Source organism: Haemorhous mexicanus, chromosome 5, assembly GCF_027477595.1.
Source record: "Haemorhous mexicanus isolate bHaeMex1 chromosome 5, bHaeMex1.pri, whole genome shotgun sequence".
Lineage (NCBI taxonomy): Eukaryota > Metazoa > Chordata > Aves > Passeriformes > Fringillidae > Haemorhous > Haemorhous mexicanus.
In genome coordinates this window covers 10,664,252-10,676,274 of record NC_082345.1, presented here as the reverse complement: position 1 = coordinate 10,676,274, position 12,023 = coordinate 10,664,252, and the positions used below count along the sequence as shown (strand labels likewise).

Genomic DNA, 12,023 nt, shown 5'->3' with positions numbered 1-12,023 from the left:
TGGAAGCATCTCTTGTTGACAAAGCTCAAATCTAAAAGTAAAAGGAAACTCAGTGGCAAAAATTAATGCTGTGTGATGTTTGTAGAAGCAAGATATTAATGGATATGTGATTTGTAGGTAATAATTTATCATTCTTCAATTAAATGCAGGTGTTACAACTGCTTTACCTTGGATGTCGTCGGTAGCGTAGCGTTTGGTACTGAGGTGGATTCTCAGAAGAATCCTGACGACCCCTTTGTTAAGAATTGCAGAACATTCTTTGAAATGTCTTTGTTTAAGCCTCTTCTCATTCTAATCCGTGAGTATACTCTACATTTGTCTACTTTCTTGTGGTAATTTCATAAAAGTCATTCTCAAATTGCAAAACTGCTTCATGCTGAAGCCAGAGTAGGAAGTGTTATAGCTGACATTATTTCAGAGGGATTCAGAATGCACCCCACAGGCCACTTCTACCCTTGAGATTCCCACCATGTGCTCTACAGGTCTTGCCACCATTAATGAAACTTACTCCAGAAAGAGTCCAGGAACACAATGCTCCTGGTTCATCTGACATGAAAGTTTCTGGGTCCTGCAGTTTTTACAGTACTTGTTTTAATACACTTCTCACTAAAACAGAGTAATTGCCCTTTGGGACCTAAGTGTAAAGTTTTTGTGCACTTGATTTGCTTAATAGAGATTGAAATCTCACCCATTATGAACCCACTGAAAAAAAGAGGTAGAAGGTTATAAACAGATTGTGTAAGTCTCCCAATTCTTTTTTGAACACTGTCCACAGCCTGGTTGATGGCTCTGAAGGATAACGATCACAAGTGTCCTGAACAGAATGCACTTATTTTGAATTAATGGATAGGCAATGCAAGAGTGGGGTATAAAGCCATGTAGTTCTAGGGCATGAAAGCTTAGGCTTCATCGTGGTGATGATCCTGATAATTCAAGGCCAGTAAGAATCACAGCTGAGGAAGCCACAGCAAAATCAAGGCTTTTGAGCGTTTATCATCTTGTTATCTAGACCTGCACACAGTAGTATCAGGTGGCAAAGTTTCCTGTGGCCATCTGATCCTGCTGTCATTACAGATTGCACCTGTACTCACAGCACATCAACTGTTTCCTTCTGGAGCTGTGTATCCAAATTGCCCTGGGGTTAACATTTAACCTGATTGCAAAATGTGATTTGTAACCAATTTCTTAAGGGACAGAAATGTGCCCCTATACATCTAAGAGTAGTGTGTCCTTCATTACAAAAAAGTTTCTGTTATGTTTGGAGTTGGATTCCTGGATTCATCTCTTTCTGCTCATTCATTAATGTGGTGAGAATTTCCACAATGTTGTTGCCCTGTTGGCAGGACAGGGTTTTTCCAATGATTGATTTGTTAGTCTTAAGTTGTTCATAAGTCAATGAGGGGTTTATTAGAATATAAGACTTCACTCAGGTGTCTAGGTTGTGGCTATAGAAGTATGGACTGAAGACCATCCTTTTGATAATATCTCACTTCCTGAGTCTGTGGCCTGTTTAGAGAAGCAAAATAAATAGAATCACACAACAGTGTTGGAAGAGACCTTAAAAAGTCATCTAGTCCAATCCCCTGCAATAAGCAGGGATGTCTTCAACTAGGTCAGTTTGTTCAGAACGCTGTCCCTCCTGACCTTGAATGTTCCAGGGATGAGGCACCCACCACCCCACTGGGCAACCTGTGCCCCTGTTTTACAAGCTTCATTGTAAAGCACTTCTTTCTTCTGTCTAATCTGAATTGGCTCTCTTTTAGTTTAAACCTCATAGTCTTTGTCCTGTTGAAAGAGGCCCTGCTAAAGAGCCCCATCCTTCATATAGGTCCCTAATGCTGGACAGCTGTAAGCAGGAATGAAAACTACCCAATTTCACGTGTTGGTGCCATAAGCTGCTAGGCCAGTTCAAGATCACCCACTTTCCCTATGTAATTGTCTGGGCAGGTAGGGGAATAATTCTCCCCTTTATTGTGGTGGCTTTGTGACACCAAAAATCTGAACCAAAATCCTGAGGCGTTGTGGAAACTAGCTTGGAAGGCATCTGTCTGAAAAGGGAGTCCTGGCCAGCAGGACATCTCCAAAAGGGGATCCTCTTTTTCTTCCACCCTCACAGGTTGCTAAAGGGAGAGGAAGAGAGGAGAAATCAGTCTTCATAAAAGGAACACATCCCACTTGAAAAGTTTTATAATATTAAGGAAGAGTAAGGGGGACTATTATATGCTCTCACAGTCTGATTCAATGTTTTCTTCTTTAAAATCTCTTACAGTTTCTTTCCCATTCATAATGATCCCATTGCTACGCATTTTTCCCAACAAGAAACAAAAGGAGCTTAATCAATTTTTTATCCAAACCATAAAAAATGCAATTGTCCACAGACACCAGCAAGATGCAGCTCAGGTAAGACTATTTCTGTGATAAATATAAGGATAAGCAAATGTTTTCAGGAAAAACTGGAAGTGGCATAAGCCTCTGTTGGAAAAACAAACTCAATCTCTCTGAACATTCAAAGTATTTTAGTGAAGATTTGATTAATTTTTAGCTTTGTTGTACCATTAGGCAGAATTGTTAACACATTCCAGTATTGCTTCTCTTAGTATTTCTCCTCAAGTTAGGATGCAGAAAAGTTGCATCTGGGATGACTTCTCTGCCCAGTTTCTAGGCCCAGAAGGAAGGATTCAGCCTGTGGAATTTTCTTCCCATCCTAAAGTCATGTGTCATGTCTACACTACTTTTCCTCAAGGACCAGGGGGGAAAATAACCCCACTGAGTGTTTCAACCCGGTCTCTCCCTGAGAACTGAAGCAGGTTTCACAGAGCCCTGTGCCAGTTCCTGCTGCTTTGGAACTTGGGAAGAATCTGAATGTCTGCTTAGAGCAGCCACTTGAGCTGAAATGGCTAAATAGAAAGGTAGTAAATACAACCTGAAGTGTGCAAACAAATGGCTGCCCATTGTTAGCAAATCATTTGTTTCCTCTTTTTTTGGACATAAGGAACTCTGAGGAGGTTTTTTGTGTTTGTTTTTAGTCACTCTTGTGTTATGAAGTATGTGAAGGCACATACACTTTAATGAAAGTCTCTCTATTTTTGATCTATGAAGCTTTTGGAATGTAGACCGCTGCTTTGGTTCTATGATACAAAAGTTTGTTTCGGACAAAAGAAGAACAAGCATGAAAGGAAATTAAATCCCAAGATTTCTTTTGATTTAATTTAATTTTTCCTTTATTTTCTTTTTTCCTGTTAAATTTGTTTCATTTCATTTCATTTCTTGACTTGTCATTTCATTCCTCTCATTAAATGAAATCCCAAGATTTCATTTAATTTAATTTTGTTACATTTCATATAATTTCATTTTTTAATTTCAGTTTTTAAAATTTCATTTCATTTCTTTCTTTGATTTGGCATGTCATTTCCTTTCACGAAATGAAAGCTCATTTTGTGAAAGGAAAGGAAAAGAAATCTCAAGATTTCATCTAATTCTATTTTGGTATGTTTCCCTTAATTTCTTTAAATTTAAATTAATTTCATTTCAATTAATTCCATTGAATTTCATTTCATTTCATTCCTTGACTTTTCATTTCATTTTCATTCATGACATGAAATCCCAAGATTTCATTTAATTTTTTTGTTTCATTTAATTTAATTTTATTATTTGATTTTTCATTTTATTTCATGAAATGAATTTCCATTTGATGAAAGGATATGAAATCTCAGGATTTCATTTCTTTAAGTTTCCTTTCACTTCTTTTCATATTTTTTCATTTAATTTTTTTTGCATTCCACTTAATTTTCTTTTATTGCGTGAAATTTCATTTCATTTCTTTTCATGGAGGAATATGGATGAGAAACAAAGAATATCAGTGAGAATTCCATTTTTGATGTAAGTGAAACAAATTTTTGCACAACAATTGGCACAAAACACACAACATCCACATGAAGGAAGCTGTTAATATTGAGGTGTAAGAGATGCTTCGTGCCTCTCTGAGATGAAGAGAAATGCTGATGGAGTAACAGCACAGGTGAGAACGGATCCTCCCAACTTATTCTCACAGCTTCACCCCACAGCTGCCACTTTTCAGGATAAAATGAATTTTGGTTTACCCTACTTTACTTCCAGGACACATTTAAAAAACAAAATCTATATTCAAATATATTGCTGCTCTTTGACTTTTTCTGCTGTGATTCTCACTTCTACACTCGTAGCAGTTTATCACTACATGCTACTTGCTGTTCCTTCAGCCCACCTTCATCAGTCTTTGTTTTTCTTTTCACCTGAAGGATGGTAAGCACCACTGACTGGCCACAAACAACTGGTGATTCATAAACAGGGTTCCTGGCCCAGGCTGAGTGCTGCAGGAATATCTTCTGGCACTGATGATATGTACTAACTTCTTGCAGGCACCTCATTTCTACTGCATAGGTCCAATGTGAACTCTTAATGGCCTGCAGATGTGGCTGTAGGTATGGACAGTTTTAAATCAAAGATTCATGCCAACAGGGTCTGAAATGGAAAGTCTGTTCTGTGTATGAATTATGAAAGGATAAAAGGGACAATGAACAACCTAATGTGGGTTAAAAGTGGTTTCTGCATTAACTGTTATTAATAGAATGCAGCGTGTTCCTGTGGCTGTAGCACTGATGGGGTTGATCATGGGCTAAACCCTTCACTGTGCTAGAGCTGGTCCCTTAAACATGGGACAGCACAGAAAAAAAGCAAGATTGTAGTGATGAGATCAGGAGGCAGAAATCTGCATGATGCAGCCTCTTTGCAGGCTGCAGTGGTTGATGGGCCAGAGGCTTAAGGTTCTGTTGGAAGGGGTTTTGGGAGGTGCTGTAAGAGATAACATATGGCAGTAGCTGCCCAACACTGGAACAATGTGGGGGAAAGTGCAAGGTCTGTGTTTGCCTTAGTAGTGTATGCCCAAATCCATGGCTGCCTGCCGACCTGTCTGCTCCTGGACTTTTTCCTTAGCTCCCATATGCCAATTTTGCAAACTATTTCAAGTCCTAGGATTTTGACTATTAGGGACAGATTTCTTAAGCAAATTAAGTCTCCTTTGCAGTTCACTATCGTTATTGTTCAAAAGTGACTGGAAAGTTTGGAGCTTTCTTTTTTTTTTCCCTTTTCACTGCCTATGTTCTATATCTGCTTATGGGATTTGGAATGTTTCAGGTTGGTGGCACATGAGTCTTGTTACAAATATAGGCAACTAATATTTGCAGAGACATAAAAATGGTGTGTAAAACAGAACAAAATGCAGCTTTTTTCAATTTAATGCAGAAGTTAAATCTACAGAGATGAGGTGTCCCAGAAAGCCCTGCATGAGAATGAGAATTATGTCCTCTGTCCTAGGTCTCAAATGATGAAATGTGCCCACTGAAACCAGTTGGAGTTTTGGCACTGAATTTTAATTAGGCCAAGATATAACTAGCAGCCACTGGTTCTTTTTGCTAATAATGAGAGCTATAAGCCAAGTCTTATGGTCTCCCTGAGGTGCATTAGGCCAATGGGTATTCCTTAGTTTGCTACACTCATAGATGTTACATTGTGTGCATCTTTTACTCCCCACTGATTTTATCACCATTAAAAATGCTTTGGGGTTCTTTTCTTGAGGGGAGGGGGTAGAGAGGGTAAAAAAAGCCTTTGGAACAAACTGTAAAACAATGAAAAGCTCCACGACAGTGATTTAGCTGAAACTTGTCTTCCTCTCATCTACAGCTAATGTGAACAAAGAATAAAGAAAGGCCAAAAAACAATGTGACAAGCAAAGTCAGCCTGTTATCATCTCTGTTCTATCAGTAAATGAAACAATGCTTCTGAATGCCTAAAGATAATCCCTTGGGTAGATAGTAATTTTACAGCCAGGTTTAGATCTAATAATATGCTTGCAGCTTATATGAGATCTGTGATGTCACTTTCTCTCATCCCCTCGGTTAGTGGTGCAGATGTCATTTTAATTATATATTATCTTTCTGTGGTCACTCAAATAATTCTAGTCCTGGATATCCCACTCATTTGGCTTATGTACAAAAACATTTAATGCCTGTACTTTAGAAATTTTAATACATTACATTTATTCATGGATTCAAATTATTGTAAAAGGCTTTTCCCACTATTTACAGAAGAGCAAATTTACCCAGATCAGAAGAAACAGCACAAATTTAATGTACCACTTAACACCTACTTTAAAGGATCCAGCAAGATTTAAATGTTCAAATACCTTACCCTGATTATCTGTCCAGGTTTGAATTTTTCCCTGAAGCAAAATATTTCCAAAGACAGGGCAGATAAACTATTTGTTTGCTTCCATAAATAATACATTGATAGATTTTCATTTAACAATCTGATATGCAAAATTTTTTTGTGTTATTAAGCTATTTTTATATCCCGTTATAGCTCAGTTCTTAACCCACTGGTTTATTTTAAATTATGATGTCTAAATAAAGGAGTCTTTCCTAGTGCTCAAAACTGAGATCCGCTTCAACACCTGTGGGTTGAAACTAAGCCCCCTGTCAGCAGATGAAAGTCCAGAGTTTCATTTGTAATCCATAGTAATAACAACAACTGTACTGGAACAATTTAAGGCTATTGATTATTTCTAGAAAATCACAACAGACTTGTGGAAAAATCCACTATTGAAAATGTGCATCCTTTAGCAAGGAGAATTAGAGAATTCATAGAGGCTTCAACACCTTCTTCTGATATTTCCTGATTTTTCCAGTCATACTGTCTACAGTGAATGTGTAAGGTCACATAATCCGTGCCAGGCCAGTAGTGATCTGATGATGTTTCTGATGGCCATCAGCTGCTTCTTAGTGTTCTCAAGACAATTTGGAATGAGAGGGTGACAGTGCACAGCAAAGTATCACCAGAACTATTCACTGGCATCTCAGTTTGCTGTCCAGTCAGTCTGGCTGGAGACTTACAGAGTCTGTTTGAGTGCTTTTAATGCAAATGCAGAGCAGCCAGAAGGAACAACATCAGAAGAGTGTGAAGGCTGTGCTGCTGAGAGCCATGCTTCCCTTTGAGCCCTGTGGTGTAAAGCCACTTAGAAACTGTACAATGTCTCAGTCCTGGTGATGATTTGGCCTCCTTTTAATTGGTGTGGCTCTGGGATGCTCTGTAGTCTGCTGTGCCAGGTATAGGTCAAAAGAGGTTGTCCTCTGGTTAACAATTGCAACCTCCTCCAATTTTCCCTGCTTTCCATCCTCATTCCTGGCCAGTCTTTTCCCTGATCACTGGTAGCTACAGTCAGTGTCTCTGCTTTTCCCAGGCTGCCTGTACACCTGGGCAGGCATGAGAGATTCCTAGTGAGTGGAAGTCCTTTGGTTTTTCAGCATCAGCCATGGGAGTCTAAAAAGGTCAGAAGACTGCGTTTTGAGTAGCTCTGAAATTAAGGCATTTAAATGCTTGCAAAGGGGGGTGGACTTCTCTTGCTCTATGGACTAGCAAAGGCAACGTGCTATAAAGAAGAGGTAACTTTTAGTATCTTTCTGGGAAATTATGACTGGGTTAGAGTTTTAATCTCTGGTACACTGATTCCCAGGGATAAACATGCAATGATCTCCCCTAAGGGGAAGAGGGACATGTGTGTGTGTACCTGCATTCTGGAGGATAAGCGACAATCTCAAAACCTAATTACTGTGACACTCTGTTCTTTTCTCTTCCTTTGCCAGTAGTTCCCTGGAGTCTTTCCTTTTCATGAACTAATGAACTATTTTATTCAAGAGCTGCTTGAAATGAGTTGAGCAGAGGTAATCCTCCTGAAAAAGTCTGATCCTCTCTTTGTCAAGGGAAAACTATACAATTACAAAGAAAAGTTAGTTAAAAATTTGCTAAATACTATGTACATTCCAGGAGCTATGTGTGTGTGTTTGAGCTGTGTAAACGCAATACAGATGTTTAAAAGTAAATATTTTTCTACTAAAACAGCAGATGGGAGGATTAGACACCTTCTAATAGTGTGCAGTATTCTTGCCTTTGTATAAAACCAAGCAAAATTTGTGGTGTCCATTTAAGGATGCACACTATATGGCAATATTAAATAATCTAATTTTATTGATTAATAAAGTCAGTAAAACAAAGGATCAGTCTGGTTCTTTTGTTTTTCTGAGTATGTTGGAGGGATGCTGTGATTCTGTTCTACTGGGCTGTTCTCACAGTCTGATCATCCCATTATCCACTGCCTTTGTCAGGTGGAAATGTGGACTTTCCAGAGAGCTAAATGTGTGTTTTAAAGATATAGAGGAAATTTGGGCGAAATATGGAGTTGAACACAGTTCTGAAACCTCTATTCCTGCTGCTTTTAACAGAGGGGTATAATTGCTCTAGAATATGTTATAAAAACTTTTGAACATTAAATCTGGTGTCTGTGCTTGGGCAGCATGCAGTGTTTCTGAAGAAAAAAAGATCTAGCATTGTATTAAAAGAAATTTTAATTATTCACCTTATTTTAAAAGTCAAGCCATTTCCTTGTGGTTTGTTTTTCTTCCTTCCCACATTTGAATTTTTTTAAATTATTTATTTTATTTTTCTTGAAGATGTGATGAGTTTTATAACTTTCTCAAGATTTCTGAGGTGGGTATTTAAACATAACAAAGCCACAAAACCTTGAATGGAAACGAACTGGAAAACCCTATTACTTTTGGGCGCCTGTTGAAATTTCTTGATCACCCTGTTGATATCTTTCCAAGGAGGAACTACAGGCTTACTAGGTGTGATCTTTGGGTTTCACGCCTGGGCTGAAGCGTCTGGCTGAGGTTCTTTGATCATGAAATGCAGCTCTGCAGTCTCTCTACTCCAAAGAGGTTAAGGACAGAACAGGTAACAAGAGTGGTGCCTTTCTTGCCTCCCCGAGGTGTGCAGGAAGAGTTTCGCATTACTGCTGCATCTGTTCCAGTTCTACAGCCCAGAGCCCCTGTGAGCCCAGGGCTTTATGGGCACTATGGTCACAAGAAGTTAGCAAATGTCTGCTTTGTTACCTGCTGCCAGCAAGCCACAAGCAGCTCTGCTTGCTGTTGCTGACCCTTTGCACTATGGCAGTGTTTTACTGTCTCCTTGGTTGTGGCTCAGAGTGCTTCATGAACTCTAGACAAGGAATAGGCAGAGGGTATAATGTGTATATAATCTGCCCCACTCCAGCAAACTCTGCAGCAGCCGTAACAACATAATCTTGGCATCCGTGATTCTTTCTCTGATGCCTCCACCTCTCTCCATTCCCTTTTGGTCTTTCTCAAGCACTACAGTGTATCTCCACTTCTTCTTCAGGCGGTGACAGGAGTGATGTCCCTATCCCATAATTCACACATGCCAGCCACCTCAGCTACACTCTGGGGTTCAAAGTGCCATCTCCCTGACTTCTTGGGGCACTGCTCACACAGAATCACGGAATCATTTATATTATAAAAGGCCTTTAAGGTCATTAAATCCCACCCATTAACCCTGCACTGTCAAGTCCACCACCAAACCATGTCCACCAAGTGCCACATCTATATGACTTTTACATACCTCCAGGGTTAGTCCTTCCCAACAACTGAGCGCCCTTTTGGCAAAGAGATTTTTTCTAATATCAAATCAAAAACCTTCTTTGGCACAATTTGAGGCCTTTTCCTCTTGTGGTATTGCTTGGGGGAAAAAAAAGACCACCCCCCACCTAAGTTCAACCTCCTTTCAGATGGTTGTAGAAAGTGATAAGGTTCCCCCTGAGCCTCCTGTTCTCCAGGCTACATAACCCCAGCTCCCTCACCTGCTCCTCATCAGACTAGTGCTCCAGACCCTTCTTCAGTGCCCTTTTCTGGACATGCTGCAACACCTCAATGTCTTTCCTGTAGTGAGAGGCCCAAAACTGAATGCAGCATTCGAGGTGCAGCCTCAGCAGTGCCAAGTACATGGGGTGACCAAGCTTCAGTTCGCAAGAACACAGACTTGTGCTGATGGATAGAAAGTAAATTGAAGCACCAGGGTGTTCGTGGTGCTTAATCTGGTTAAACCTTTGCTTATCCACAGTTGCCAAGAATTGTCTTGCAGATAGTACCAGGAAAATGTGAGTATCTATGCACGAAAAGCCAACTTCACTTTCTAAGAGATGTGTGGTGGAGCTCCTTCAGAGGGTCTTCAAAAAAATCTGTAAGTTTGGCCCTTTCTGGGCAGAACAGGGGAGGTTCAGATGCTCCCTGTAGCACCATTAGTCCACAGGAAGTCACTAAACCAACAGGATGCCTTCAGAGTTAAAAGGAGGAAGGACTTAAGTGCTTCTGTCAATAAGTTTTGTGTGTATTTTCCTCTTGTTTTCACCAGCTGTTGTGGGAAGTGAAGATAGACATTTGACTTTGCCGATCTACAGCATATGAGAAATATCTTTTATTTGAGAAGGGTGGGATCTTTAGCACTGAAAAAAGGCTTTGTCATCTACAGTGAAAATAAATAAACTCACATGTTCAGTCATTGGAAATGTTAATGTTTTAATGACTTTTAAGAGGTGTGTTTTCATGGTAAAATCAATTTCTTAAAATATTGTTTATTGAAAATCCAGGTCAAAAGATAGCTTAAGGACTCTTCCAAATAATGTTTGCAGTAAAATTTCTCTGAAAAACTGAAGGAGGAAAGAATTGAAAGGCAAACCTTTTTCAAAGAAGCCACCCCCATCACTGAAGGAGAGATGAAAAGTCCTTTTTTTTTTTTTTTTTCTTTTCCCTTCTTCTGGGTGCTGGTTGTTGTGATGATATCCTGGTTTTCCTCTTCTTGATACTGAAGGGCATGGAATGGTCACAGCTGTATTTTATGTGTCCAGTAAAATAAGGTGAGCAAGGGCTCATTGTGCTGTGAAGGTGGTGTCCAGAGAAAACTGGCCTTTGTCACTGAGTTTTGTGGTGGTGCGACAAGCATAAGCAGAAAACCAGAGGATAAGAAAGCAAAAGAAATTAGGAGGTTACTCCTTATAAGGGCCTGGGTTTCTGCCACGTAGACCTGGCTCACCTCATCATAAATTTTTTGCTTTACCCTTCTTTATGATCATGAAGGGACCTCGTGCTTGCTATCCAGAGTGAGATTCAAACATTGCAAATCCTGTTTATGCCTGTGGTAATTCCCTGTAGGCAATAACGTCAGTGCTGGCCACTTGTCCCAGCCTGATCCTGTGCTAGTAATGAGTATTCGCAGCATGCATTTCAGTGTCTGATTAAATCTTTCTGAAAGGCCATCTGTTTGAGGAGGATGTGGCATTGGCTTTAATACTTTTTATACCTAGTACTCAATGCTGCTCTTTCATGACCTTAGACATAAAGTTTGTCCCCTTGGTTAGTTAGCAACTTTCCTGATACTCTTATCAGAGAAAATAATTGAACCAGGGCTGTTGCAGCCTGATGGGTCACTATATATATTTGGGGAAATGTTCCTGGATGCTGAAGCCACAGAAATTTCACATAACCAATGAGACTTTGTTGTGTTCAGGGCTTAGAAAAAGGTCTCTGTTTTCTGGAAAGGGAGTAAAGCACATCCAGCTGCCTTTCTTTTATAGCACTCAGAGTAGAATCTGATGTGGTCATATATCTGTTGGTACATGCCAAATCAGTAAGTAATTTGGCCTTTCTGCTGCGTGTTTTCATCTGTGCAAAATAGCCAGCCTAAGCAGTGTTAAATTTGTCTTTCAGGGTCATCTCTCTATAGGCTTGGAAGCACAGTTTCTCTTTGTGATTCTGTTGGCATAAAGCAAATCTTGCCCAGCCTATCTTTTCCTGCTTCCTGTTGTTTGTTTTCCTTCATGGTATGGTCTCAGCATTCACCCCTTCAGCTGAAAGGGAAAATTGTTACTCTGAGGTTGTGCACATTCCATTTCTTTTGTAACTTGTCTCTCTTAAAGTTCTTCATATCTTCTTTATGCTACCCTTACAGTGTGCTCCCACAAGTTTCTCAGAAGATTCTACTTGAGGTCTCTGAAAGCCCTTCCTTTTCCTGCTTCATCTGTGGTCTGTGTGTGGGGTTTTCAGATCAGCAAGCAAAAGGAATCTTGCATTAAATTAAATAAC

The 12,023-nt window shown here is 39.7% G+C and overlaps 1 protein-coding gene across 1 annotated transcript in view; it reads left to right on the top strand.

Annotated features, from left to right (window-relative positions):
- TBXAS1 (thromboxane A synthase 1) overlaps positions 1-12,023 on the top strand; it is a 231,720-nt gene that overhangs the window by 141,305 nt on the left and 78,392 nt on the right. Inside the window, exons 8-9 of the mRNA XM_059845873.1 lie at positions 150-298; positions 2,270-2,400. Coding sequence (XP_059701856.1) covers positions 150-298; positions 2,270-2,400 — 280 coding nt within the window. The remainder of the gene's footprint in view (positions 1-149; positions 299-2,269; positions 2,401-12,023) is intronic.